We start from the raw sequence: 27,973 nt of genomic DNA, 5'->3' as shown, positions 1-27,973 counted from the left end.
GTTCCGACGCTCGGTCGGATTGGCCTGGGGGTGATAGACAGGGGTGGTGTGGTGGTCTAGGCCCCACCGACGACAGTCAGCTCGCCAGCGCTTCCCAGTGAATTGACACCCATTGTCTGTCAGTAGTACCCTCGCGAAGCCGTAGCGCGGGAAAATTTCCTGGTCCAGTAGAGCTGCTATGGTCCCAGCTCGCACATTGGACACTGGGAAGGCCTCAACCCACCTTGTGAAGATGTCCGTGATGACCACTAAAAATCTTTTGCCCCGAGTGGTCCGGGGATATGGCCCCATGATGTCGAGTGCCAGTGTGTGGAACAGGTCACGGGGTCGACGGGGGCGCTGTTGCTCCACTCCGTCCATCCGCCGCGCCTTCCGCTGTTGGCAGCGCTGACACTGTCGCACATAACCCCTAACGTCGCGGGTGATGCCTGGCCAATGAAATGTTTTGCGGATGTCCGTCTGCGTCTGGTCTGCCCCGGGGTGGCCAGCCAAGTCATGGTCGTGGTGAAAATGTAGTACGCCAGCTCGTGCGCATCCGGGTACGTAGAGACACCATGCCTCCATGTCGCCAGGCACCCGTGTCTGTAGCACTCCGTCTACTACCCGTTGGTAGGGGTGGACTGTTCCCTCACCCGCCTGCACTTTGGTCTGAGTGGCCTCGTCCGTCTGCTGGGCATGCTGCATGGCCGCCACTAGGGCAGTGAGGGTCTCGAACACCTGGATTGGGGCAATGTCCGGGGGCGTGGTCACGGCGCACAACACCGCTGGTGCCTCCTCCCCGGTGGCGACAGGTAGGGTACCTGGTGGGGGTAGTAGACCCTCCCAGCTGTGGTCGTCCTGGAAAGTGGACCTAGGGTCGGGGTGACGTGACAGCTCGTCAGCGAGCTGGTTGTCCTGCCCCTTCACATGCTCGACCGCGAAGTCGAAGCTCTGGAGCATGAGTGCCCACCGCGTGAACTTCGACTTGCGGCCTTGGGCGGAATCCAGCCAGCTTAGACACTGACTGTCTGTCCTCAACGTGAAACGCCGGCCCTCCAGGTGGTGTCGGTACCGCCGCATCCCCAAACGACGGCCATGCACTCCTGTTCGTTCACATGGTACCGCCGCTCGGGCTGGCCGAACTTGACGCTCGCGTACTCCACTATCCGGCGTTCCTCGTTTTCCCCTACCTGGTATAGGACGGCCCCCATCCCCTCTTGGCTTGCATCTGTCTGCAAGTATAGCGGGGAGTCGGGCCGCAAGCGGGCGAGTCGGTGGCACTCCCGCAACTCGTGCTTGACGGTGGCCAGTGCATGATCTGCCTCCTCTGTCCACCGAAACCGGGTCTTCGGTGACAATAGGTCGGTCATAGGGGCAACTATGCTGGCAAAGTGGGGTACAAAGGATCTTAGCCAGTTCAAGACACCTAGGAGTTTTTGTAGCTGCTTACGGGTGCTGGTTGCAGGTTTGGATTCAATGAGGTTCAGGTGTTTGGGCAGCGGCCGACAGCCTTCGGCATCCACGAGGTGCCCCAGGTACTCAATCTCTCGCGCACCCACGTGGCATTTGTGGGGGGCGCATGTGAGTCCATGTCTGGCCAGCCGCTCAAGGACCAGGCCTAGGTGGCGTGCGTGGTCCTCCCACGACCGCGACCAGATGATCACGTCGTCTAGGTACGCTGCAGCAAACTCGCCGGCGTAGCCATCCAAGATGCGGACCATCATGGCCTGGAAGGTCGCAGGGGCGTCCATCAGCCCGAACGGCATGGCGCAGAACTGGAAACGCCTCCCATCAGGCGCGGTGAAAGCTGTTTTGTGCCGGTCCTCCGGGCGTACCGGCACCTGCCAATATCCTGATTTTAGGTCTAGCGAGGTAAAGATGCATGCATCGCCCAGCCCCGCCAAGGCATCCGTGATGTTGATGAGGGGAGGGGGGCAGGTATGGTGACTGCGTTAATTGGCTTGAAGTTGACACAAAAGCGCATTGAGCCATCCTTCTTACTGGCCATCACAATCAAAGAATTGTAACGGGACTCACTTGGCTCAATGACGCCATCGCGCAACATCTCAGCGATCTGCGTCTGGATGACCTCGTTCTCCTTGGGCCCGAACCCGAACGGTTTGACGAACCGGGGTTCATGTGGCCTGGTCGGAATGGCGTGCTCAGCGACCGTGGTGCGTCGTAGCATTTCAGTAGCAGCAAACACTTGCGGTTGTTGTGCCAATACCCGGTTAATTAGGTCTATCTGCTCGGGTGGTACGCGATTTTGCAATTCATCTAGGGTGATGGGGTTCTCTCGCCGAGGTGGTAGCCGCCGACCCAGGCCGTATACGGTACGCCTCTCCTGCTTGCCGACGTGCACCCTCCCCGCCCGCACTTCTACTGTAGCATCCTCCTGGGCTAACCATGGCAACCCTAAAATCAACTGGTCCCTGAGCCCATCCATCACGAGGGCGGTGGTTTGACTGGTGTGATCTCTAATGGCAAGGGTGATTTGGGTGCGGCCGACCGTAAGTGCCTTCGCCCCCTCGGTGGCTAATTGTACATTCTCACGGGGTTTTCTCGGGGTATCTCCTATTTACCCTGAGGATTGTGCCGCACCTCGAGCTAACCCCACACATTGTATGAGCGGAAGGTAGAGAGCCGCGCTTGCAGAAAGGTCGGACAATACCCCCCCTCAACGTGGGCCGAAGGGTGGCAACGATCCAAGGCCATCAGTCGGTAGACCTTCACGGTTGAAGAGCCATAGAGCTAGCCCGCCATAAGACCTTGGACGGCTAAGAGGGTATAACCCCGCCGGGAGGCGGAGGTTGCAATTAAAGGAGATAAGGCGCAATTCGGTGAAGGGAAAGTGAAGAGACGCAAAAGAGAAAATGCATTGGTACGAGGAGTTGCTTGCTCCTCCCCAGAACCCACTCAAAGGGGACTGGGGACAGCGCCGTAAGGCAATGTCAAAAGCACAAACAGAATTTTCAATGGCACCAAGCAAGATCCCTGTCTGGGTCGACAGGATCTTAGATACTAAAACTAATTGGACTTCAATTCCTGTGCCCACAACACAGGAAAAAAGATGGATACTGGCGGTATATCCCATCATTCATGGCCAAGACCCAAATATTGCAAAGCTAGTCTTTGCAGATTTGGTAAAGAAAGAGGACGGAGACGAAGAAAGTACTAAGGTTGAGGAGGTGGATCCCTCAAGTACTGAACAAGCAATGCTTGCAAAAGCGGAGATACTATTGCAAGAGCTTACAGAATATACAACTACTAATATTTCCAAGGTCAACAAAGTGGCCTCAAATTATATCCTCCCAAGGATTGTTCAGCTTAAGGGTTTACTGGACAGATCCTTGCTCGAAAATTCAAAGCTAAGAGGGAAAATCGAACAACTTGAGGTAAGGAAAACTAATGAAGTCCCTCTAAGACCGACCTTTGCTTCAATCATGAAGCAGGATAAAAAGGGTGAAAAGGTCAATGATGAACAATGGACGACAATCCGTCCCAAAAAGCAGCTAATCATCGCCTACCCTGACGATGACAAACAGACAAGCGAGGAAACTAAGAAAAAACTTATGGCAAACGTTAACCCTGTGCAGGACCAACTGCACGTGAAAGGGGTACGAAAAGTGGCTAGGGGAGGCGTTATGATCGAGGCCGATGAAATGTCTCTAGAAAAGATCAAAAATACAGAGCGACTGCGGGCACTTGGCCTAAGGTTTGAGAAACCAAAAAGCAGGGGTCCCAAAGTCATCATTTATGATGTACCAAGGGAGATGGACAAGGAAGATCTCTTGGAAACAGTTCATTTGCAAAACCTACGGGAATCCGAGATCCCAAAGGACGCATTTGTGAGAGACACGATTGTAAGGATGCGCAAAGGCCCCAAAGAGAACAAAGACAAGGTACACATTGTCTTTGAATGCACCTCTAAGATCAGGAACCTACTCATGATGAAAGGTCACATTTATATTGGCTTTTCCTCTTGCAAAATCAAGGACTATATTGTAGCAACCAGATGCTACAAATGCCAAGGCTATGGCCATACGGCACAAAAATGCAGAGGCCAATTGACCTGTTCAGCATGTGGTGACGTTGGACATAAATTCGAGGAGTGCAAACATAAGAGCAATGGGGACAAATGCGCTAATTGTAATAAGGAAAAAAAAGAGAGTACAATCATAGAGTCGACTCAACAGACTGCCCTGAGTACCAAAGAGCTTTATCCAGAGAGCTAGATAGGATCGAATATGAATAGTCAAACAAGAATAAAATTTGGGCAAATCAACCTCCAAGGCTCGGCAGTCGCATCTGTAGAATTGGCAAAGTATGCCATCAAAGAGAAACTAGATATTGTGCTCATCCAGGAACCTTATGTTGTCAGAGGGGAAATACGTGAGATACCAAAGAAAATCTACAGTGCTGGAGATAATCCTAAAGCGGCGATATGGGTGAGAGATCCGGACAGAACAGTCCTACTGATGTCCTCGATCAGTAACGAACACCATGTTTGTTTGAGCCTGGAACTGGGGCAAAGAAGGGTGTTCTTGGTATCATCCTACTTCCAGTTTTCAGATGAAACTGAAACGCATATACGACACTGGGACAAAATCATGGCTGTTGTACGATCTGAGAGAGTGATAATCTGTGGAGATGTAAATGCAAAATCGGAGATGTGGGGATCTCCAATAACAAACGAAAAAGGAATGCAGGTTGCACAATTTATAACGGCAAAAGATCTTTGGATTGTGAACACCCCAGGATCAATGGCAACCTACGTCTCACCGGCACGAGACACGGAGTCATACATCGATGTCACTCTCTCAGATATAAGAACGCACAAAAACATCAGGGACTGGGATGTACTGGATGAAATCACTAGTGATCATAGACTCATAAGATTTGAGTTGCACGAAACAATAACAGAGTGCATTAAAAACGAAAAAGGGAGAAGATACGGATGCAAAAATGTAGATTGGTATCAGTTTGATAAGACACTAATCAGGGAAATGGATGAGTACGATCTAAGAAAGACAAACGACCCCGATCATGATGCTAACCTGTTGAAGGAGGATATCATTAATACATGCAACAAACATATGACTGTTCTCAGAAATTGTGGCAAAGGAGGCAGTTGGTGGACGTTCGAGCTGGAGACCATGAGGAAAATGGTGAGAGATAAAAGGAAACAACTCAAGAGACAAATGACACCAGCTCTGAGGAATTTGCACCTTGAGGAGTATAGAACTATTAGAAAAAGATATACAAAAATGATCAAGTCTGCCAAAAAGGACTCTTGGAGAAAACTAGTCACAGAAAAGGGGAACCAAGACCCCTGGGGACTAGTGTATAAACTATATGCAAACAAAATGAAAAGTCCTATCGAGTTACCTGGCCTTGTCTTCAACGGCATACAACTAACCACAGTACAAGAGAACCTTGTTCATATAATGGACGGGTTTTTACCCGATGACGATCTTAAAATGGACACTTTTGAGCAGAGAGAAAAGCGAAATTCTACCTCAGTGGTACCAAACACGGAGAATACTCCGCCTTTCACAGTCAATGAGCTCAATTGGATCGTCAAGCACTTAAAACCGAAGAAGGCACCAGGTCACGATAGTATAACATCCGAAATACTATGGAGGGTCTACAGCAGAGCTCGATCTCAGATGCTGGAATTATTTAACAACTGTCTGGAGCAAGGTGCATTTCCAAAAGACTGGAAAATCGGCGTCCTTAAAATATTATACAAGGGCAAAGGCATAGATCCCGGGTCTCTCAGCTCGTATCGCCCGCTAACGATGCTCCCATTAATTGGAAAAATATATGAACGCTTACTATCGCAGAGGCTTGTGGACTTCCTGGAGTTTGAGCATGGCATCTGTGACAAGCAATATGGATTCAGGAAAGGACGAAGTACAGAACTGGCAATCCTGGATGTGGTCAAGGAAATAAATACATGTGGACAGCAGTATGTATTGGCTGTCACTATTGACATCGCGGGGGCCTTCGACAATGCATGGTGGCCACAGATTCTGTGGAGGCTAAGAGAACTTAAGTGCCCACAGAATATTTACAAGAGCATACGAGCCTTCTTTGAACAAAGAGTCTGTCTGTGTTCGGTGGGACAAGCAGAACATCAAAAGCAACTCACAAAGGGGTGCCCCCAGGGCTCTGTCCTGGGTCCACTCTTATGGAATGTTCTATTTGACAAACTTTTGCAGCAAGAACTACCTGAGGGCTGCACAATGTACGGGTACGCCGATGATGGTTTGCTTATTATACCCGGTACTTCTAGAAGAATGCTCGAAGAAAAGGCAGAAGAAGCCCTTGCGATCGTCAGTACGTGGGCAGACAAATGCAAATTGCAAATTGCTCCTCACAAAATGGAAGCAATAATGCTAAAAGGCAAACTTAGCACAGCAAGACCACCAACAGTTCGTTATAAAGGAAGACCAGTCAAGGCTGTTACTGCGCTTAAATATCTTGGCGTCACCATAGATGCACGTGCTCGTTTCGGGAGTCACATTGCCAATGCAAGTAACAAAGCAATGGAGCTGTTTCATGCACTAAGAGCTGTAGCACCTGCCAATTGGGGTCTAGTGTATGATACACTAAAAACGATATATACTGGAGTCTTCCTTGGTGTCATCTGTTATGCGGCAGCAGTCTGGTATGCGGAAGTCAGCAAAGAACATAATAAAAGAACTGCACTAAGCTCGCAAAGAGCAGCTTTGCTAACAATAACAAAGGCTTACAGGACAACTTCAACTGAAGCACTACAGGTAATCGCGGGGGAGATCCCGATTGACCTGAAAATAAAGGAAAGAGGCGAACTAGCACTGCTTGCTGCGCGGGAGGTGATCACCGAGGAGGACAGATGGATCGCCAGACAAATAACACTAGACAAATGGCAAAAAAGATGGGACCAGTCTGGAAAGGGGAGATACTCGTATATTCTCTTCCCTGATATCCGAAAAAGACTTAAGCAAACATGGATAAAACCTGACCACTATGTTACCCAATATCTAACAGGACATGGGAACTTCAAACAAAAACTGTATTCAATGAATCTGGTAGAGGACGAACTGTGTGCTACATGTGAAGTTCCAGATACAGTAACACATGTCCTAAATGAATGCTCCAAAACACAAGATATCAGGGAGAGATATGCGGGACACCCGGATCTGGCTGACCTAAACATGGCAAACATGGATCAAATGCTACAGAAAAATAGCTTAAATACCTGGCGAGAATATGTGCATGAAATCAGCAAAAGATTGGAAGAATTTGATGCATGGATGGCAATTGAAGGACAAGCCACAGAACACCATGGGGAGTGAAACATGTATTAACAAAATATGGCCTTTTACATGGAAACCTGTTTGTTTCGTCAGGGAGGGCAGAAATGCTGAACCTGTACAAAAAATAATTCGTGACCAGCAATGAAGAACTAAGCATGAATATGCTAAACGCCTAGCTGAACTAGACGAATCAGATCCAAAACAAAGAGAACTAATATTGTTCCAGAAAAGACAACAAGAACTACTTGACTATGAGATTAACTCTGTGCCGGCGATTCAACTGGAAGAGCTTCCGGAGATACACCAAGTGGATGGATCAAGCATAAATCCAGCAGAAATGTATGCCAAGTTCGAATATGATCTGCGTATGTCACGTCTCGACGAGCCTAAGATACAGAAGGCTGCCATTGCTGTGATACTTCGTAGCATGGAAGGAGGAGATAAGATCAACTTCCCAAACATGGATGCAGTCGACAGGCATATGCTGGCAAGAAACAACATCCCTCTGGAGATCGGACAGTTGAAAGAGCTGTTACAGGTTAACTTCTCAAGACTAGGAATGAACATCGACTTCCTAGAACTCAAAAGGCAAGCGGAAAGGACCTATGGTCGATTCGTGTTCGATCATACACGGCCTTTTAATGGATACAAGCTCGTTAAAAGGTTGTAGAGAGTCCTCCAGCAAGACAAGCTAAATCACAACACGAACCGGAAGAGACATTCATAGTCAGATTACCACCAATGACTATTTTTATCGCAGAAGACCTATTCAGGGCTTAACTCCCCTGAATAAGGATTTTATAAGACCTGACATCATGGATTTTACAAAAGAAGACGGAACAAGAGTGACAGGAAGGGAATCAGAAAGCAGGAGACGGAAAGAGGCTGCGGACGCAGCAGGATGGCAAGGAAGAGAGATTTTACAAAAGGACAAGTCAAGAAGGAACAGATCGAAAACCCAAAGAAAGGCGGTGGGATCAGTGCCCGCGTTATGGGTCTGCATTGGGTACAGGAAACCGTCCCAATGCAGGAACATGCGTGAGATCCCACGTGGCTTGACATGAAGTGTTTTTAACATCCACCGTCGTGCAACAATTTTTATGCGTGGACGCAAGAGGAAACGGAATTTACAAACTGACAAAGCTTTATTCTGGCTGCTGGCACAGCGGTGAACAGAATGGATAAGTTGTTTAAGGTCGAGGCAAGAGAATGGTGAAAACCATTCCAAAAATCGGTACAAAGAACATCTGAGGCCAACATCCAGATGCCCAGCGAAACACCGGCTGTCATCTGGATGAAAAGAAGAAAAGTTAGTGCTCCTGGCTATACCCTAACGGGTTCAGACCTAGGAGGTGGAGGTGGAGAGGCATGGCCGGGCTTCGGCCCCAAACAACTTGTACATTCTCACGCTCCAGGATCAGGTCCCCCTCGGGTATGAGTTGAGCTGACACGTAGGAATGACTGGCAGCCGTGTCCACTAATGCATGCACAGGTTGCCCATTCATGGCCACCGGTATCCTAAGTAGGTACCCAGCCTCAGGTCCCAACTGTCCCAGGTGGGGCGACTCACCCGACTGCTCCAAGGGCGCTGCCGACGTCGTCAGAGGCACGTGGTGGCTGGTGTAGCTCGCCGACGACATGGTGCGGGCCGCTGACGGGTGGCGCTGGTCATCCCCGTCCGTCGTGACGGGGTACGCCGGTGCATTAAAAGGCACCGCAGGAGCTGCCGTGGTCGCCGGGAGAACCCGGTAGCTGGTGTAGCTCGCCGACGACCTGGTGCGGGCCGCTGACGGGTGGCGCTGGTCATCCCAGTCCGTCGTGACGGGGTACGCCGGTGCATTAGGAGGCACTGCAGGTGCTGCCGTGGTCGCCGGGGGCACCCGGTAGCTGGTGTAGCTCGCCGACGACCTGGTGCGGGCTGCTGACGGGTGGCGCTGGTCATCCCCGTCCGTCGTGACGGGGTACGCCGGTGCATAAGGAGGCACCGCAGGTGCTGTCGGGGTCGCCGGGGGCACCCGGTAGCTGGTGTAGCTCGCCGACGACCTGGTGCGGGCCGCTGACGGGTGGCGCTGGTCATCCCTGTCCGTCCTGATGGGGTACGCCGGTGCATAAGGAGGCACCGCAGGTGCTGTCGGGGTCGCCGGGGGCACCCGGTGGCTGGTGTAGCTCGCCGGCGACCTGGTGTGGGACGCGAGCATCGCGACCAGGTGAGACGGGCCGCCCCCACCCGCGCTAGGTGGATGGGACGGCAGCTGAGTGGCCACCGCAGCAGCGTGCGGGGGCGGCGCCGACGCCAGGTGGACCGCGTCGCTCGCCAGCGACCTGGAGCTGGCCGCGAACGGGTGAGACGGGCCGCCCCCACCCGCGCCAGGTGGATGGGACCGCAGCTGGGTGGCCCCCGCAGCAGCGTGTGGGGGCGGCGCCGACGCCAGGTGGACGGCGTCACTCGCCGGCGACCTGGGGCAGGCCGCGAACATGTGAGGCGGGCCGCCCCCACCCGTGCTAGGTGGATGGGACGGCAGCTGGGTGGCCCCCGCAGCAGCGTGCGGGGGCGGCGCCGACGCCAGGTGGACGGCGTCGCTCGCCGGCGACCTGGGGAAGGCCGCGAACGGGTGAGACGGGCCGCCCCCACCCGCGCTAGGTGGATGGGACGGCAGCTGGGTGGCCCCCGCAGCAGCGTGCGGGGGCGGCGCCGACGCCAGGTGGACGGCGTCGCTCGCCGGCGACCTGGGGCAGGCCTCGAACATGTGAGGCGGGCCGCCCCCACCCGCGCTAGGTGGATGGGACGGCAGCTGGGTGGCCCCCGCAGCAGCGTGCGTGGGCGGCGCTGATGCCAGGTGGACGGCGTCGCTCGCCGGCGACCTGGGGCGGGACGCGGACATTGCGACCATGTGAGGCGGGCCGCCCCCACCCGCGCCAGGTGGATGGGACGGCAGCTGGGTGGCCTCCGCAGCAGCGTGCGTGGGCGGCGCCGACGTCAGGTGGACGGCATCGCTCGCAGGCGACCTGGGGCGGGACGCGAATTTCGCGACCAGGTGAGGCGTGCCGTGCCCACCCGCGCTAGGTGGATGGGACGGCAGCTGGGTGGCCTCCGCAGCAGCGTGCGTGGGCGGCGCCGACGTCAGGTGGACGGCGTCGCTCGCAGGCGACCTGGGGCGGGACGCGGACACCGCGACCAGTTGAGGCGGACCCTCTCCAGCTGTGATAGGTTTGCGGAGTGGCGGCTGGGTGGTTCTGCGGCGCCTGGGTGCGTCTCTCCGCGGAGCTGGGCTGTTTATTAGGGGGTGGTGGCCAGCTGCGTCACCGCCCCCTAGACGGAGTTTCCCGGGAGCTTCACCTCGCCCCGTCGCGTTCGCCAAACTGCCTCACGGGTCGGGCACACCGTGTGCCAGTGGTACTGCTCTGTCGCACAGTAGTGGCAGCGGGGTGGCCGGCTGTCCTGGGCGCCCTGTGTTCCCCCGCGGTGGTCGTCGCGACGCGTCTGTACAGCGCCACGGTGAGGAGGGCCCGGTAGGGGCATCCCCTCCCCCATCGGGGACGGGTCGGTGGGCCGGTAGTTGCCCCTCGGCGGCGGCGGGCCCGTGTACGGCACTATGGCACGTTCGTCCTCTGCGCGCGCCGCCCCCTTAATGGACAGGGCTGACCGGGGCGTCGCGATGCCCTTGGCGCTGCGAGCTGATTGGAGGTCATGCTCTACGGCTCGTGCTTGTGCGAGAAAAACATCCAGCCCGCGAGTCACTGCTTCGCGCAAGAATGGGTGAAGTTCGGGGGACACTAGCTCCACTATGAAGGGCAGTATGTCGCTAGTTTGACCCCCGGGTGTTAGGCGGCGGTATAGTCTGAGCTTGTTATAAACAAACGTCTCCACCGCCTCCCCGTCACCTTGGCAACGGCTGAACATCTCACTCCGACATGTGTTCAGGGCTCGGGTGTCATTGAAGCGCGCCTCCAGATGGCGGGCAAAGTCTTCCCAGTCTGCGTCGTAGCTGCCCGCCTGGGCCCACCACTCGCGCGCCTCCCCCGCAGCTGCGCACTCACGCTTTCTGCCCACTCTTCCCGCGGTATCTGGTGCCGCACGAGCCTCGCCTCGCATGCTCGCAAAAACACGCGCGGATCCTCGTGGTTGAGGCCCGCGAACTCCGGGAGGGTAATAGGCCCGGTGAGGGGGCGGGACGTGGTAGCTAGCTGACCCCCTGGGTGCCCTCGTGCGCGTCGCTCGCACCCCCCACACAGAAAAAGTCCGTCCCGGAAATTTACGAATTCCAGCGCGTCTGCGCATGCGCGGTGTTTAATTGTTCCACACTGCTGGCATCTCGCTATCTCGCCTCGGTAACCAGGACAGTGGACAGTGGCGCACTGGGGACCCGCTTGGGTTTTGGGCTGCCCCTCCGTCTTGACGCGTACCGTTTCGCATGTGCAGTACAGGTGGGGGTACTCACCGGTGCTGTGGCTGGTGGTGTGCGGCTTGCCGCACCCGGCGCAATAGCTCTCCATGGTGATGGCTACGTCCGGCCTCTTGTCCATGCGCGATCCGCGGCTGTCCGACCCGAGCGTCGGGATGAAGCGTCGGTGGCGGGCGCGGGCAGATCCGGGGGTGCGCCCCCTTGCGCTTACGACCGAGCGGTCTTGCCCGCATGCACGCGCCTCGCGGTTGTTTACGCGGCCGCGGCTGGTGACAGCTCGGTGATCTTCGGGCGCGCTCGTTTGTCCTCGGTGCACGATCGGTCGGGGCAGTTCACTCTCACTCGAGGGGTTAGGCGGGAGGGGGTGAGCGAACGATCTGTACGCGTGTAGGGGGGATGGGGTTGAACCGTGGAATGCGGGAGAGAGTGAGCGAACGATCTTAGTGCTGGAGGGGGGTGGTGTGGCCTGATTACCCCGGCGCGTCCCGTTCCGCGGCGCCTGCACGTCTGCGCGCGCTTTCTCTCCCCTTTGTGCTGTCCCTACGCGTAACTCTGCCGGATTTTCAGCGATTCGCATGGCGTTTGCGGCGTTGTTATGTTGCCACACTAGGTGGGCGCCATTTTGACACCGTTCCGGCTGCCTCCCCGTCAAAGCTATCAAGTTTTGCGGGATGGGTCTCGGGGTTTGGGTTCGGCCAAGTGGCGGGAGGCAGGGACGTGTCCGTAGAGGTGATCCTTGGGCTGTTTAGGCCACCCAAGACGCCTTATACTACAAATGATGCACTCCGCTACGTGAAGTGTGGTTTTTATTACACATCAACCTCTACATGGTGCTATCCATCCCCTGGCCGCGACTGTTCGGGGTTAGAGAGCTCTGCGCGTGTACGGCTGTTCGGCGATGACCCCGCTTACTATGGAGAGGGGGGAGTTTTGAGCGAACAGTACGTGGCGGACGTTGCTGCTAAGACCTGCGCGGTGATGCGCGGTGATGCACGGCCAGTGGTGTTGTCACTCACGATCTAGATGCGGTTGCGGAATTGGCGCGAAGGTGGCCTCTCAACGTTGCGCGAAGACGACCAGCCTCTTCGAGCTCCCGGTGGGTACTGACTCACTCGTGTAGCACAGCGCTACAGCAGGCCTGCCAATTGCGCGCCAGAAGCGCAGCGCGCGGGAAACAGACGCGGCCAAGTTTAGGACCTATTCGCACGTTGAACAATGGAATTAACAAATAAAAACATTTGATGAAATATACATTACATAGTTTATGTCTGTGAGAGAAAACATGTGCCCTTGATGCTATAGTCCGGCGGAAGCACATTGCCACACCCGGCGGAGTGCTTCCGCCGAGGTGGCCGGTAGTGGTGCTAGCTGCGGGTCGTTCGGTGCACTCACACTCGTTGCACCATGTTGCACGCGCGGGCGTGTTCGTGGCACACGGCTTTGAGAGGTGTCGGAGAGGCATCGCGGCCTGTGCGACTAAGAGGCGCACTATCGGCTGGCGTCAACGTGGTAGTTCGTACTGCACTTACTACGTGAATCTGATACTGACTATGCGAGTTAACAATTTAATACTAACTTATACATAGACATGATGATGATGACACACACTAATCTGAAACACGGCAATTAACACTGAATAATTACTATTACGTACCGGACTCGAGGCGGGAGCGGTCTCCAGACTTCTAATGATTAGGTGATGCGAGACTGGTTCTTGCAGTGGCGTGAGCAACGTTTAAACTGGGAACGGGCGCGACGGGACCCAATGTGGTCTCTCGTTCACGTCCGTTGCACGTCCTAGGGATTGAGGCGATTGTAAGTTCAGTTACGCGTTTGGCGCAATGCCACCCTGCGTGGGCCAAGTTCTAATTCTCCGTGGGGAGGCTTTATAGCGTGAGGCGCAGGCGCCTCGGCGGGCCGCCTAAAAACACAGAATTACGTTTTACACTGAAAAACCCGTGGTCGGGTTGCACACTTTACCTAAGGACCGCACAATATGTCGTACGGCCGGTTAGGGCCGACCGGGGAGAGTAGATAGTGTTTTCGGAGATAATTACCTATTGATGCTAAACATGGAAACTGGCGCGAAAACTGGATGCTCCCCGTGCGCGGGGCTGCCGGCCCTGGTGAGTGCTGGATGGCGACTCCTACTCTCCCTGGCAACCGAGCCAGGGAGGGGAGGAAAACCCGCAGGAAAAACGATGGAGCGCGGGAAGGCGATGCCCGCCAGTTTTGTGAGCGGAAACATATGACACAACAATTAATTAATTAAAGACATTTTTTATGCTTATTATAATTGTTAGTTTCTGTTTGTTAAATAATTTGCATGTGAACTGAATACCTGTTGCGCATTGCCACACCTGGCCGGGCGCTTCGAGCATTTAGATGGCCGTGAATGACATCACGCCGTTCGGGACGCTGCACTAAGACACACGCGCGGGCGTGTTCGTCGCACTAGCACTGGCTCAGGTGTTGAGGACACATAGCAACCTGTGCTCTCAGAGGGAGCACCGATGGCGGCGTCAAATTAAATATTTTATTTCACATTATTGCCGTCGCCCGGGTTCTTGTGTTCGAGACTCAGCGGTGTTCCTAGTGGGAAAGCTGTTTTCTTGCGGGGAAACATTTCTGGAAGGGTGCCAGGCTAACGCGGTGTTTATCCACGATGGAGGGTCATGAGGTCCGAAGGCCCCTGCGTGGACCACTAGGAACGGCGGCGGTGGTCATGTCCCTAATGCCTGTTGCCCCACTGGCCCTACACAGCATAGGACGCTGATCCCTAACTGGGTTGGTGAGGTTCAGAAATAACGTACACGGTTTTGCACTGTCGTTTACACGTCGCGCATGGAGTGTGCGGAGTGGACGTTTAATTACGCTGGCAAATTACACTGCAATTACAGTCACACGATTTCCCTACATAAAATACACTGTCAATTATACACTAGGCGCTCTGATGCGCCATCACTAAAGTTACATCTTCACGCCAGTCGAGGTTGAGGGAGAGAGTTTGATTAGAGTCGGCCAATGCTGCACTGCCCCGCGCAATGTGTTGTGCGGGGAGTGTGATATTTACGCGGCTGGGATAGGCCCTACACCAGAAAAAGGGACCGGGTGCAAACGGGGAGTAATTAAAAAAGGTTTCGAGGTTGGACTATAATTACCAAAAGGAAGTTCAGTGAAGACAAAGAGATTGACGCCACTCCCGCTGACTGTCTAAGTTTTTAAATTGATTATTAATATTGAAAGTGATCTCAGGGGTTTTAACGGGTGTTCGGCCTCGTGGCTGCAGGCAGGAGCGCATAGCGGTTCGAAACATACCCGGGCTGTTCAGGCCACCCAGGACGCCTTATAAATAACTGGTAAACGATTTGACACGACACTGCACTTTATTCAGACACTATACACTTATTGGTTCAGGAACTGGCCGCTTCTGTTGTCTGACCGCTGCGACACGCGTAACTCTCTACGTAAACGGTACGCGCGACCAGGATAAGTTGCCAAGTGGTGTACACGGACTTATACAGTGGCCGATTATAAATGTGAAAGGTGCGGCGGATAGCCACATATCTCCTGTGCTGTAAGAACTTCTACAGGCAGTTACGTTAACATGGAAAACAGCACACACAAACGGACGTTCCAAAGTTATTAGCAATCTAACCTGTGGCGAAATATTGAGGTCCCGTAAAGTACGTAACCCGGTATGCTGGAATCATACACGTTACAGTCACTTTCTAATTGGAAATTACTCGGTTAGACTGCACATTTCAAGTTACACATTTACAGATGATGAAAGTTAGAAGGCGAAAGTTAACGAGTAAGAACTCGACACACGTTGCTAAAAGTCTTCGATGATAACAATTAAGTGGCTGTGAAGCCGAAACTGCGTAACTCAATTACGCTGTCCTTATTCTCTGGACACGAAATTTCGTAGAAAATGTAAAGTTCCCTTTTGGGATAAACTTAATTAAATACCAGTTGCACGAAATATCATGCGACTGGGTGGGGTCGGCACAGAGCTGGTAAAATGATTTTAAAACTTACACTATTGCTAATATGTGGATGTAGCGCGAAAGTTGATGGCTCTGCGTTCGCGGAGCGTCCGACCCCTGCGAGCTCCCGACGGTAACTGATTTCGAGATTGCCCTGCGGCCTCGCGCCTAAAAGCGTGGAGCGCAGGAAAACAGATCCGGCCAGTTTTGGGCTTAAAAGACATGTTACACAATATATGATTATAAAACAATTAGACATGATTTCCCTTGAATTAATTATTATTTAAATTGTTATTAAATTGGTTGTTTTTGATTTGAACAGAATAATTACATATTTAATTCGGCGCATTGCCACAACCGGCCGGGCGCTGTCGTCGCTTTGGTGTTCGTCGCGGCGCACTTTTACACACTCGGCGGAAATCACGCTTGGGCGTCTTCGATGCACTTAAGAGGTGATGTTGTGACATAACGGCCTGTAGGAACCACTGGGAGCACCGGCGGTCGGCGTCAAGATGATGGCTTCCCGTGGGACGTGCGTCCGTCCCGGTCCGCGAGTCGCGCTGTACTGGCGTCTGGCCCTGGCGCGAGGGGAGGGGTGAGCTCCTGCACCCCCCGTGCCTACAAAATTCCCCACACAATAATAAATTAATCAGAAACAAACAAAAGCCCCTAACTAATAGAGTGCGATGTAGGAGTGCCCGGGTCACTCACGTGTAGCTTTCTACTAAAACAGCTGTGAGTGCCACCCTTGCGGCCTTCAGCCAAAATTCATTTGTGAAATGTCTGATGTAACGCAAACCGCCCCAAATTAGCATTATCATTCGCCACTGGAGTAGTTATCAAGAAACAGACAGTCTCCAGCTTGACTCTAATATTCAAAATTATTTTAGACAAACTTATTAAATGTCAATTCTAAAACATATATAGATATTAAGTTAATCATTAAGTTTTATTGTATGAATTTAGAGCCACTTGCTTTTTATTATTAATGTAATTTTTTACGAAATACGGAACTTGAGAAACTCTGGTGCGACAGGGAGCTAACCCTTTCCCTCGCGCCAGGGCCAGACGCCAGTACAGCGCGACTCGCGGACCGGGACGGACGCACGTCCCACGGGGAGCCATCATTTCTTTGTGTTGATCGAACGTCCATCTGGTAATTATAGTCACAACCGAAAACCCCTTTTTAAATACTCCCTGTGTGCGCCCGGTCCTTTTCCGGTGTAGGGCCTATCCCAGCCGCGTCAATTTAACATGCCCCACACAAAGCATTACGTGGGGCCGTGCAGTATACGGTACGGGCCGTCTCCCGCCACCCCAGAACTTTAATTAATCGCCCAGTGCACAGGCACAGGCTACATCCAATCGTAGACGTGTTTTTAATTTAGTAGCGAGCCGCGGTCCACACAGGTGGGCCCGCGCGTCGCAATTGACCAATTACGGGATTAGCCAACTCTAATCGAACACTCTCCCTCAACTGCGACTGGCGTGAGGGCTTAATAAGTAAACACACGTAGAGGCACGCAGGTGTCCCTCTCAGATAACGTGTGGAGTGTAATCGTGTACGTAAGAGCACCACAGGATGCCGTTTTGTCGAGTGTAATTGTAATAATAGTGTAACCAAAACTTCTACGTGTTCCGACGCCTCACTGGCAGTCATGTACCGCCGAGTAGACCTCGCGCCCAATGTAATGAACCAGTGTAAATCGTGAACAATAAAACGTCCACCCCTCACCTCCCGTGCGCGACGTGCGACCCGTAGAACAACCAGAACAGTGTATGTAAATTAACCTAAAAAAACCCAACTGAATCAGGAAACAAATTCCATCACCGCCCACGTTTCTAGCGGGCCACGCTAGGGCAACGAACCCACGACCATCACACGGTTAGACACCGAGCTAACCTGGCGCTCCCCCGGAACAGATATCTCTAAGAAAGCCAGCCACCCCGCTAGGACTTGCGCCCGACCTCGAACACGAGACCGCGGCGGACGGCAAAAAAAAAAAAAAAATATATATATATATATATATATATATTAGAAATGACATGTAACAAGTTTGTATAAAATAAGTTTGAATTATCAGAGTCATACTGGAGACAGTTCGTCACTTGATGATTGGTCCAGTGGCGAATGATAAATGCTAATTTGGGGCATTTTTAATTAAGTCACATATTACACTATTGAAATCAGGCTGAAGGCTGCAAAGGGAGCACTCACAGCTGTTTTATTAAAAAAACCACACGTGAGTGACCCGGGCTCTCCTACGTCGCACTTGTGTTGCACGGCGTTGTTAATTTAAAGTGACGTATTCTTTAAAGTGTATTGAATTTACCGTGTACGTGACTCGGTTTGTCTTGCCGATTAAGTTAAGGGCGTTGATAATACCTAAATTCTGCGGCGCTCGTCTGACTCGGGTGGGCCATGTCTAGGGGCGTGTTCCGTTAGCGGGGTCAGATACTGGTGGTTGCAGGTTCGGCTTTAGGGTGGCCTTCGGTCGGACGACGTCCTTATAATTCCATAGTTTTAAAAAATAAGCTAAAATTACGATGGATTCCACGAAGTACAACTGTTTATAGCCTCGCACAAGTCCTCGTTTATTAAAACGGCTCCCGATCTGATACCTTAACGGGGTTCAGTTAGGACATGTTTTATAATATGACACAAGAGTTAGGATACGGCAGTTGCCCAACAAGGCAGTGTATATTCGCTACCTTACTCAAACGTCTTGGATTACCGCCCCTAGTAAATCGTTGGTGATTTTGTTTGAATTGTGTAATTATGAATTTATGAAATTATTTTAAAAAATATAATGTGTGATTTGAAAGAAATGTTATTCGTTGGAAATAAATACATAAACTATTTATTTAAGTTGTAATAATTTTGTGCCTATTTTTCATTAAACAATTTTGTATTTGCCGTTAGAAGCGCTAATTTTAGTAGTTTTAAACGACAGTTTGTGTGTTATCAAACTTTATAGTATTTGGTTCTATGTTTAAACAGTTGAAAAGCCACAACAAAAAAGTAATAGTTGACGATTAAAGTGGGTTTTGGAAAATGTGAGAATATTACAAACTAGAAATGTCTCATAACTTTCTGTTGGTAAATACGTAATGGGGAACTTAAAATAAATTCATTTTACAATGGAACGACTTCCGTTAATAGGGAATGAAAATGAGGTGAATATTTTAGTTTCTATCATCATAGGTAGAATTAAAATGTTTTTGGAGACATGTATGACTGTCCGAGGTGGCTCATTTTTAAATCACTAGGATTTTTTTTTAGAATATCTGTTATTAAATCTCCGTTTTAGTTTTTGTTCCAATTTAGGACCACGTAAATGCCCGGATCGTTTATTACTATACATCCTTACCTATTCATTTAATTTTCTCATTTGTATTATTTTGTATACACGTTATTAATCAAAGGCGCATCGGAAAAAAATAATCGAAAAAAAAAAATCTTCCCTGCATATTTTTATTGCGAAATCTAAAGTATTTTACAAGTCGTTTAACATGTTATTGATATAAGGATAACCATCTTTCGATAAATTTCATATTACGAGTTCCAAAATGATTTACTTCCTGACATGTTTTAGAATCATCATCTTAGTGGATGTGTGTATTTTGCATCCGCCGCTATACTAGAGATTTATTTTTACTTTACTAACTATTCTCGCAAGTGTATGACATTTTAAATTTATCTAACCCAACATAACCACTCTTTAAAATTGGTCATTATTATATAAAATAATTCAGATGTGGTGTTTCTCAACACTATGTTACTTCCTATACATACCCTGAAAACATTGCTTCCAAATTCCTTCTGAATTCTGAGAAACTTAAAATTTGTGGTGAAGTGGTGTATTCACATAAGTGTTCCATCCGTACCTTGTAGCCAATATTTTTCTTTCATCCTAATGGCATCCTGTATCAGAGGCAGACCCAACTTGGAATATTGGGAGGAGCTATTTGCTTGGAAAAACGGGCGGAGGTCACAGGGGTGGTATTGACCGGAGTGTTTTGGGTGGTAGATTCTAAATATCACATATTTAAATGGCGAGTCAGAAATAAGACCATTAGAAAAGTAATGACCCCTAATTTTAATGCATTTTTGATGCCTTGGAAAGTATTTTTTTATATACAGTTATTTTTAGTTATTAGGGCAGTTGGGTTGGAAGGGACTGCCACTGTCCTGATACATTGTACATTTGTTAAATGATGCTAGCTGTTTTAATTTAGTAAATTGAATAATACTGGCTGTACTTAAACTTGAATGTCATGATACAAACAAATTATGTTAGGTCTTTTGGAATTTTTTTGTATTAAACTATCTGTCATAATTCATTGTTGTCACAAGTTTTTGTTAATGTCCAGTATCTTTTGACATGCCAAATCAAACCAGCAAGCATCATGTACCACAGGATCAATGTATATGGGATCATTCCATCAGAATCAAGGGATAAACGTGGATACGTGATACGTAACTTTTACCCATATGAATATCAATAGTGCCATGTTAACTGTGTGTGTATGTACGTTTTGGTTTTAATTATGTCACATGTAGTATTTTATTACTGATGAAAGTATTATCAATTGATATCAAGTGACATAACAAAGATACTTGCTGCAATTTTAAAATCCTGTACACCAATCCCTCACTTAGCACAATGTTAATGGGCAGTTCCATGAAAAAGTCAACCATGGTAGCAAATATTAAAATTAACATAACCTAGAAATGTTTTATATCATTGGAAAGCTAACATATTTCTCTACCAGAAACTAGGCCTTAGATTAGTCTTTAACTTTGTGATGTAATTAATAATGATGAACAAACCTAATAAAAATTATTCTCTTAGTAGTTTCAATTGTACGCAAATTGCTTTCTTGGCTGATCTTGATGACATACTAATACTATATTAGATTGGTTTCTAAGCCATTCAATTTGTGTGGCCTAATGCTACACGTAGAAACTATAATTAAGAAGACTAAATCATATAACTGTTCTATAAACCTCCCTCAAAGCAGGTGTTTTTTTAGTTTTACGTCCGACACCAAAATGTGTATTCAGTTTTATACAGCCCACAAGGCTAGTGATATAATTCTAACAACCCACATACAAAGTAGGTTTGTACTGATCTTTACTTTCTATACATAACAAAAGATTGCTATGAATTAACTTTTTATATAACTGGGGGGTCGGACGTAAAAATAATTTTACGTCCGACACTTTACGTCCGACACCAAATTTAATAATATTTACATTTAATACCAAATTATATTTTCAGTGATTTTATGAAGTAATTAACCGCCTATATTGTAAATATCTTTATTTATATTTGTAGAACATAATTTTTGTTTTGTAAGTTGTCACACCTGCACTTGTGCATTTTGGTTATTCACATGTCACCCATGCTGGCCTTCACAGTCCTTTCTATTGTTGAAACTGCAGTATTTTTGTAGTGAAATACATTCTTCAACAGATAAAGAAAGCTACACCAACAGCAGTGTAAGTAATTTATGTTCATTATTGTAGGCAGTTATTTGTTTACTATGATGTATACTGTAAACACATCTGTTTACAATACTCCCATATTATATAGAGTAACTCCTAACCTAAAAATTAATGTTTATAATACTTTCATGGGAAAAGTTAATAAGCCAAAGTTTAATGGAACTTATTTGAGGAATAAATGTTATGTCTGAAATTAACAGTTACAGTCTTTTTGCTTCCTAAGGGCCTACGCCCTTTTATAATATATCTGAAGCACTCTCTTCATTACTTATCTTTCTATAGTTTATTTAATTTTTCTTTTCTTTTTAGGTCATGGCAAAGATCAGCAACAAAGAAAAGATGGCACGTCGCAGAGCAAGAATTAAGGGTGGTGATCCAGTAAAAAGAGCAGAATTATTAGAGAAAGATCGATTAAGGAAAGCTAAATATAGAAAACAACAGAAGGAAAGTATGTCTTAGCCAGAACTGAAGAAGTTACGTGCAAAGAAAAGTGAAAGAGTGAAATGTTGGTATCATAACAAAAAAGGTGAGCCAGCAACAATTGAAAAAAACAGTGACATACCTTTGTGTTCAACTCCATTTAAAACAAAACAGTCTTTAGGAAAGGCTATGAAAAAAATTCAGCGTAATTTGCCACAGTCTCCACGAAAAAGGCAACATGTTGTGCAATGTCTAGCTAACCAATGTGGCTTTAAAGTAACTCCTCCAATAGGAAGAACCAGACAAAATGAAGTTTCAGAAAAGTTAAGAAAATGGGTTCATATATTTTATCAGAATGATGATGTCAGTTGGCAAGCACCAGGAAAGAAAGACAGAGTAATATACAAAGATGTAGACAAGGATGGAAATAAAGTGAAACGTGAAGTCCAGGCTCATTATCTCTTGGTGTCACTAGGTGAGGCGTATAAGGTATTTGTAGAGAAACACCCACAGGTTACAATTTGTCGAGCAAAATTTTGTGCACTTCGTCCTAAACACTGTAAACTTTTTTCTCAAATTCCACATTTTGTGTGTGTATGTTCCTATCATGAGAATGTCAGATTGTTGCTACTGGCACTGAAAGACTTTACAGACTTGCCAACAGATTTTGATTCCTTCATTACTACTCTAGTGTGTGATGCTTCATCCAAAGATTGTATGACCAACCGTTGTGAATCTTGTACTAACAGTATAAGTCAACATACACCTAAAGATGAAGATCTGAGAAAGCCACTTAAATATTCTCAGTGGCAAAACAATGATGGACATTCAGAGAAGATGGAGATACTGAGTAGTGTGCAAGAAACATTTGAAGATTTGAAAAGCAAGTTGAAAGACTTTTTAGTTCATACCTATATCAAACGCATTCAAGCAAAGACATTTGAAACCATTAAATCAAATGTTAATGGCAGTGAAATTGTGATTCAAGTTGATTTTGCAGAAAATGCATCTCTGGTGAACCAAAATGAAATACAATCAGCTCACTGGAGCCATGGACAATCAACTTTATTTACAATTTATGCATGGATTAATAAAAACCTAACTGAAGGGTGTGTAATAGTATCTGATGATCTTGAACACACCAAATTACAAGTTTTTTGTTACATTAATCATATTCTTACGTATTTGAAAACTTCCTACCCAGATATTAGTACAGTAAATATATTCTCAGATGGTGCTTCGTCACAGTTCAAAAATCGTTTTATTTTTTCAGTACTTGCCAAACTGGAAGAAATTCACACCATAAAACTTAAATGGCATTTCTTTGCGACTTCGCATGGAAAAGGTGTTGTTGACGGTATTGGGGGAACAATTAAAAGAAGTGTCTGGAACCATGTCAAGGCAAGTAGAAGCATTGTAAACACACCAGAAAAGTTTGCAAGAATTGCAGCAGAGCGAAATCCCAACATCACTGTGTGTTACATCACAGCAGAAGAGAACAGAAGCAAGAACAACACAGTAGCTGAGATATGGGCCAAAGCATTGCCAGTTGCAAACACACACAGTGTTCACTGCGTTACTCCTGTTGGAAACAAGTACATTTTAGTTGGTGGTACCAGTGACAGTAATGAAGTATTTAGGAAAGTGAAAATAAGCAGAGATGAGGGCAGTAACAGTGAAGGAGACATCATGAGTAATAGCACTAAATGTAACCACGTGAATCTAGACGACTGGGTTATAGTTAAGTATGATGGCAAACTGTTTCCAGGGCTGGTGAAAAAATTAAGGCCAGATTATGTTGATGTATCTGTTATGCATCTCTCAGACACTGGTAGTTACTACAAGTGGCCTTCACAAGAAGACTGCATTTCATATTTATTTAGTGATGTGGTAAAAAAAATTGATGCCCCTATTGTGACTGGGAGTAGAGGCCAGTTTCAGTTCACTAGCAAAATATGTGAAAATTAAGATTCAACCAATTTCAATTCATGTTCATTTCGTGATTGCCAACATTTCCTGCTCCTAGTTTGTTATCCATATAGAGTAGGCCTAATGTTAGCATTTTTGTTAGTGGTAATACAGTGAAAGAAATGTATCTCAAGGAAAGTGAGAATAAGAAGAGAGAAAGACTGTGACAGTGACACTTAAGAAGAAACATCAGTTATAGTGATAAATGTAACCACCGAAGCCATATACTGGATAATAAGTTAAGTTCCTTTAGTATTTTTAGTTAAGCTTTGTGAACCAAGTATTTTTTTGTCATACATTTTACGTCCGACCCCATCATTTTACGTCCGACACCAAAGTTTAAAAATGTATACATTTATGATAACTAAACAGTATGATTCATTTAATATATGCACATTCTTTGTTATTATTCAGGCAAGCTGAAAAAAATTATAACATAATTTAATAATTTCATTTTTCACAGACATTAGTTACTTTAGCCCCTGATGTGCCAAATGTTTTGTTTTCTGTTTTACGTCCGACACCAAAAATAAAAAACAAATTGTTGCCTTGCATGTTAGCAAATTCGAACCATTCCATGTCAGGATGTACCCTATAATCTCTCTTTTTTTACTCAAGCATTAATATTAATGATACATGGAAAAGAATAGTAATACGAAGAAGATTACTCAACAAATTTGTTTCCAAATTTTACGTCCGACACCGTGGAACTGCCCTAATTTTACCGCTCTACTATTGAATAGCACGTCTGTAAATTTTAATTAGCACGATATCGCCACAGGCAAAAAAAAAGTCTGGTATGACACCACAAATTCTGCTTCAACTCAGTAAACTACAGATGTACCGTGGTATACAGTTAGCTATACAAGGGGGCTAGAGATGTGCATGCAGGTCAGACTATGCCATCGGCTGTTGTACAAACATCAGCTATGGCAAGTTCAGTTGCTGCTATGGACTGTAAAGGACCAATTGTTTTTACATCCGCACGTATGCTGCTGGCCCGTACCGTTATCGCCCGGCCACAGACCGGGCCAAAATAAACTTCAGTCTAGTCAGTGGCAGGAAATTTGTATACACAAACACAAAGCAACGTCTGCCCATTTGTCTGCCGATAACTGTACGTGCACAAGCACCTGCAGTGGGAATCATATTGGAATCATGGCTTCCATGTGAGAAGTTACGCATTGTGTTCAAGTATTTGAGACCAAACTAGAAGTATCACGGCATGCAGAATGTCATGAAGGCCACACTTATGTTGGCTGCACTTTAGTTTTAAGCAAGTCAACTGTGCACACAATCGTACGAAATAAGGACTCAATAAGGACTAAGTGTGATGCTGTTGGTTGTACTAGTAGGAATATATTTGGCATTAGACACCGGAATAGGAATGAAAAGATAATTCACATGGAAAAGGTTGTTAAATGAATGGTGCAATGAAAAAAAAAAAATCACGGGCCAGACAGAATTGGTGTGAATCAAATGGTGATATGTGAATAAGCACTTTAATTTTTGAAAAATTTAAATTTAAATTTTTAGACTGTAATATTGGTTTCACTGCCAGTAAAGGATGGTTTGGAAAGTTCGCGGAAAGGTACGTGACGTGAATTGAATGTCACACTCAGGCGGGCAATCCAACCAGTTGACTGACAATAACCACCTATCTCCTGTTACGCAGTATCGTATTTATCATACAAAGTATTCAATGGTAGGCTTATAAAGATAAATTGTGTGACTTTTATAGTTGAGTGTTATTCTACCCATTTATGTTATGTAAAGAATATTTCCCTATACATTTTGGAACACATTAAGTAAATTAGCCTTGCTGTTTATAGAGATTAATGCTTCAGAATACGTGATTTCAAATAACACAAATATTTTTAGGAACACATTAGTTGTGCTAAGTGAGGGATTGGTGTAATTTAAAAATAGTTATGTAATTTATGTTTTGCTTTAACAGTTTAGCCAAGACTATTTTCCAGGAGAGAGTGCCCTGATTGTGTTGTCGCAGCCCTACTGTGTTTTTAATACTAGCCAAGACTTGATCCTGTGGTTGTCCAAAGATCCTTAGTAATATAGCATAGCTGAGACATTTTTCAAAAAGGCAGGGAATTTAATGACAATACATCGTGGCCAAGATTGTTTTCTACCTAAATTTGTTTGTCATTTGAAGTATTATTCTTTATTGTTCAATTTCTTCAATATTCACTGAAGCCAGAACATAATGACATTTAAGTCTTTTAGAAAAAAGTCTCTGCTACATAATGTTCCTAAAGATCTCTGGAGAACCACAGGATCAAGTTGGAGTTATTATCAAGCAAACAATAGGGTGGCGACAATAATCAGGACAATCCATCATAGAAAACAATCTTGGCTACACTATTGAAGTACAAAACAAATTTACATCACTTATCTTTGAAAGCATATTTTTTAATTATGAATATATTCTAAGAAAGTGACAGTGCAATTGGCTCTGAGGACTAGGATAATGTTGGGGTATAACTAATTAAAAAGCGTAAAATAATAATAAAAAAGTGCTTAAAACAAAATTGGAAAAACCTGTGAAACAATGAAATAACTTGAACAGAAAAAAATTTGTCAATAAGGTACGCTCATCGCAGTGTTAAATAAAGCTGCTGCAGGTAGATGTTAATGGCCGCAGCTATTGCTCCGCTCACAATCCAGGAAGCAAAATGTTGCAGCTATGTAATAACACTTCTATTGATATACCTTTTTTGCCTTAATATTTTTTTTTTAAATTCCTATTTAAGTGTTTTTAGTTATGTTTATTTGAGCAGTTTTAAACTATTTTCTCATGAACGTTTACGCCAACATTTATTCAGTTAAATAAGCAAAGGCATGATAAACCTAGGCCTATGTTCATTAGGCTTCATGGAATAATCACAAAACTGATGGCAATGTAAAGTAAAATAAAAATAACACATGCAAAAGGAAAAAATTTATAAAAAAACACTTGCTAGTCACAGAGACTGTACGTATTTCTGTCAACATGCATGCATAATACCTAGTGTTGGTCTCATAATGTACAGTGCACCACAAGTAAGTGAAATATTTAAATAATGAGCAATATCACAAAAATTCAATATATATAAAATACAAACAAACCACAGTAAAATGCACCATTAAAAATTTTGCATTCGAAAACAGAATCAAAATCATATATATAAGTAATAAAGGGCAATCCTTTTGCACTTAATTATAACTGAAACAAATCTTGTGCATACTAAGCAAGATAAATTGGATAGAATTTGGCAGAAATAAAACATAAGTATGTGAAAATGCTGAAAATAACAACAATAAAGTTAGTAAAATTTGTTAGAAACAGTAGAAAATATTATTTTATTAATCTCAAAATATATGAATATACTAGCAGATAGCAGATGGTAAAAATTGTTTGGCGTTCACTTGTTCACCATAAGGCATGAATAACAATCACGTGACATCCATATATTGTATGTAAATGCTGAAAATATCCACTTTATAAACAATTTTGTGTCAAAAATGTAAAAATTAACTGAAGAATCTGCTTCAAAGAATCACGCTGTGGTGTAGAGAAACTTTATAATCCAGATGCTTAAAACAATATGTTGGTTAGTTTGCTTTCTTTTGAAAGAGGAGCTCAACTACACAATTAACAGTTTATAATAGTGATTTGGTGAGGATTTCCAAAAAAATGAGATGGTTTACCAAGTGGCCTGGGTAGAGAAAATTTCAAGATAAGTCAAAGAAGGAAACATTTGGTTTCTAATCCAGACTGGTAATATACATGTGGGGCTAAAAACAAATTAGTTGTAGCAGATGGCTCAGAGCAGTTCAGTCTGAGATCACAGCAGGAACTAATGTTGTTTGGGAGGGTTGGGTATTATGGGAGGAGGGCGAAGGTCCTGCTACTTCGATAAGTTCCAATTACAGTGACAGATGTTTAATCCAGCTCTTTTGGTACAGCGGCAAAGCCAGATTGATGCTTTTGCCTTATTATCAAACATCAATATGGTTTTAACGGGAATACCGAAACATTAATATACAGTACAATGGTATTTAAAACACGTTGTAATATGCTGCTCTACATGAAGAAAAAATACCAATGAGCATTTGATCTGCTTCTAAATATTATTGTTTGAATGTACAAGTGAAGTGTAACCTGCTATAAAACAGGAAACACTGTACTGAAATCAAAACAGACAGTAACAATTAACTCTGATGCAAACTAAAAACACTGGAAGTGCAGTAATATGACCTAGTAGTTAATGTAAACAGTGGGAATTCACCTGAATAAAAATCTGAACAAGAGTGCCTGGATTGGATAACGATCTTTCACTGTACAAATAAAGTTTTCTACTGTGGAAGTTCAAGTTTTGGCTAACGTGTTAACTTTTTTGG

The 27,973-nt window shown here is 46.3% G+C and overlaps 3 protein-coding genes across 3 annotated transcripts in view; all 3 read left to right on the top strand.

The window, feature by feature from the left end:
• The window catches only part of LOC134528976 (sorting nexin-17-like), a 290,609-nt gene that overhangs the window by 220,216 nt on the left and 42,420 nt on the right, over positions 1 to 27,973 (top strand). The gene's annotated exons all lie outside the window — the stretch shown is intronic.
• Positions 18,677 to 27,973, top strand: part of LOC134529749 (TLC domain-containing protein 3A) — a 35,733-nt gene continuing 26,436 nt past the window's right edge. Inside the window, exon 1 of the mRNA XM_063364145.1 lies at positions 18,677 to 18,852. Coding sequence (XP_063220215.1) covers positions 18,817 to 18,852 — 36 coding nt within the window. The 5' untranslated portion in view covers positions 18,677 to 18,816. The remainder of the gene's footprint in view (positions 18,853 to 27,973) is intronic.
• On the top strand, positions 18,861 to 27,951 carry LOC134529748 (uncharacterized). Its single transcript, XM_063364144.1, has 2 exons — positions 18,861 to 21,181; positions 21,497 to 27,951. Exon 2 carries the CDS (start codon positions 21,797 to 21,799, stop codon positions 23,573 to 23,575), a length of 1,779 nt encoding a protein of 592 aa, XP_063220214.1. The 5' UTR covers positions 18,861 to 21,181; positions 21,497 to 21,796; the 3' UTR covers positions 23,576 to 27,951.

This window comes from Bacillus rossius, chromosome 2, assembly GCF_032445375.1.
Source record: "Bacillus rossius redtenbacheri isolate Brsri chromosome 2, Brsri_v3, whole genome shotgun sequence".
NCBI classification, from domain to species: domain Eukaryota; kingdom Metazoa; phylum Arthropoda; class Insecta; order Phasmatodea; family Bacillidae; genus Bacillus; species Bacillus rossius.
This window is presented reverse-complemented; position numbering and strand designations above follow the sequence as displayed.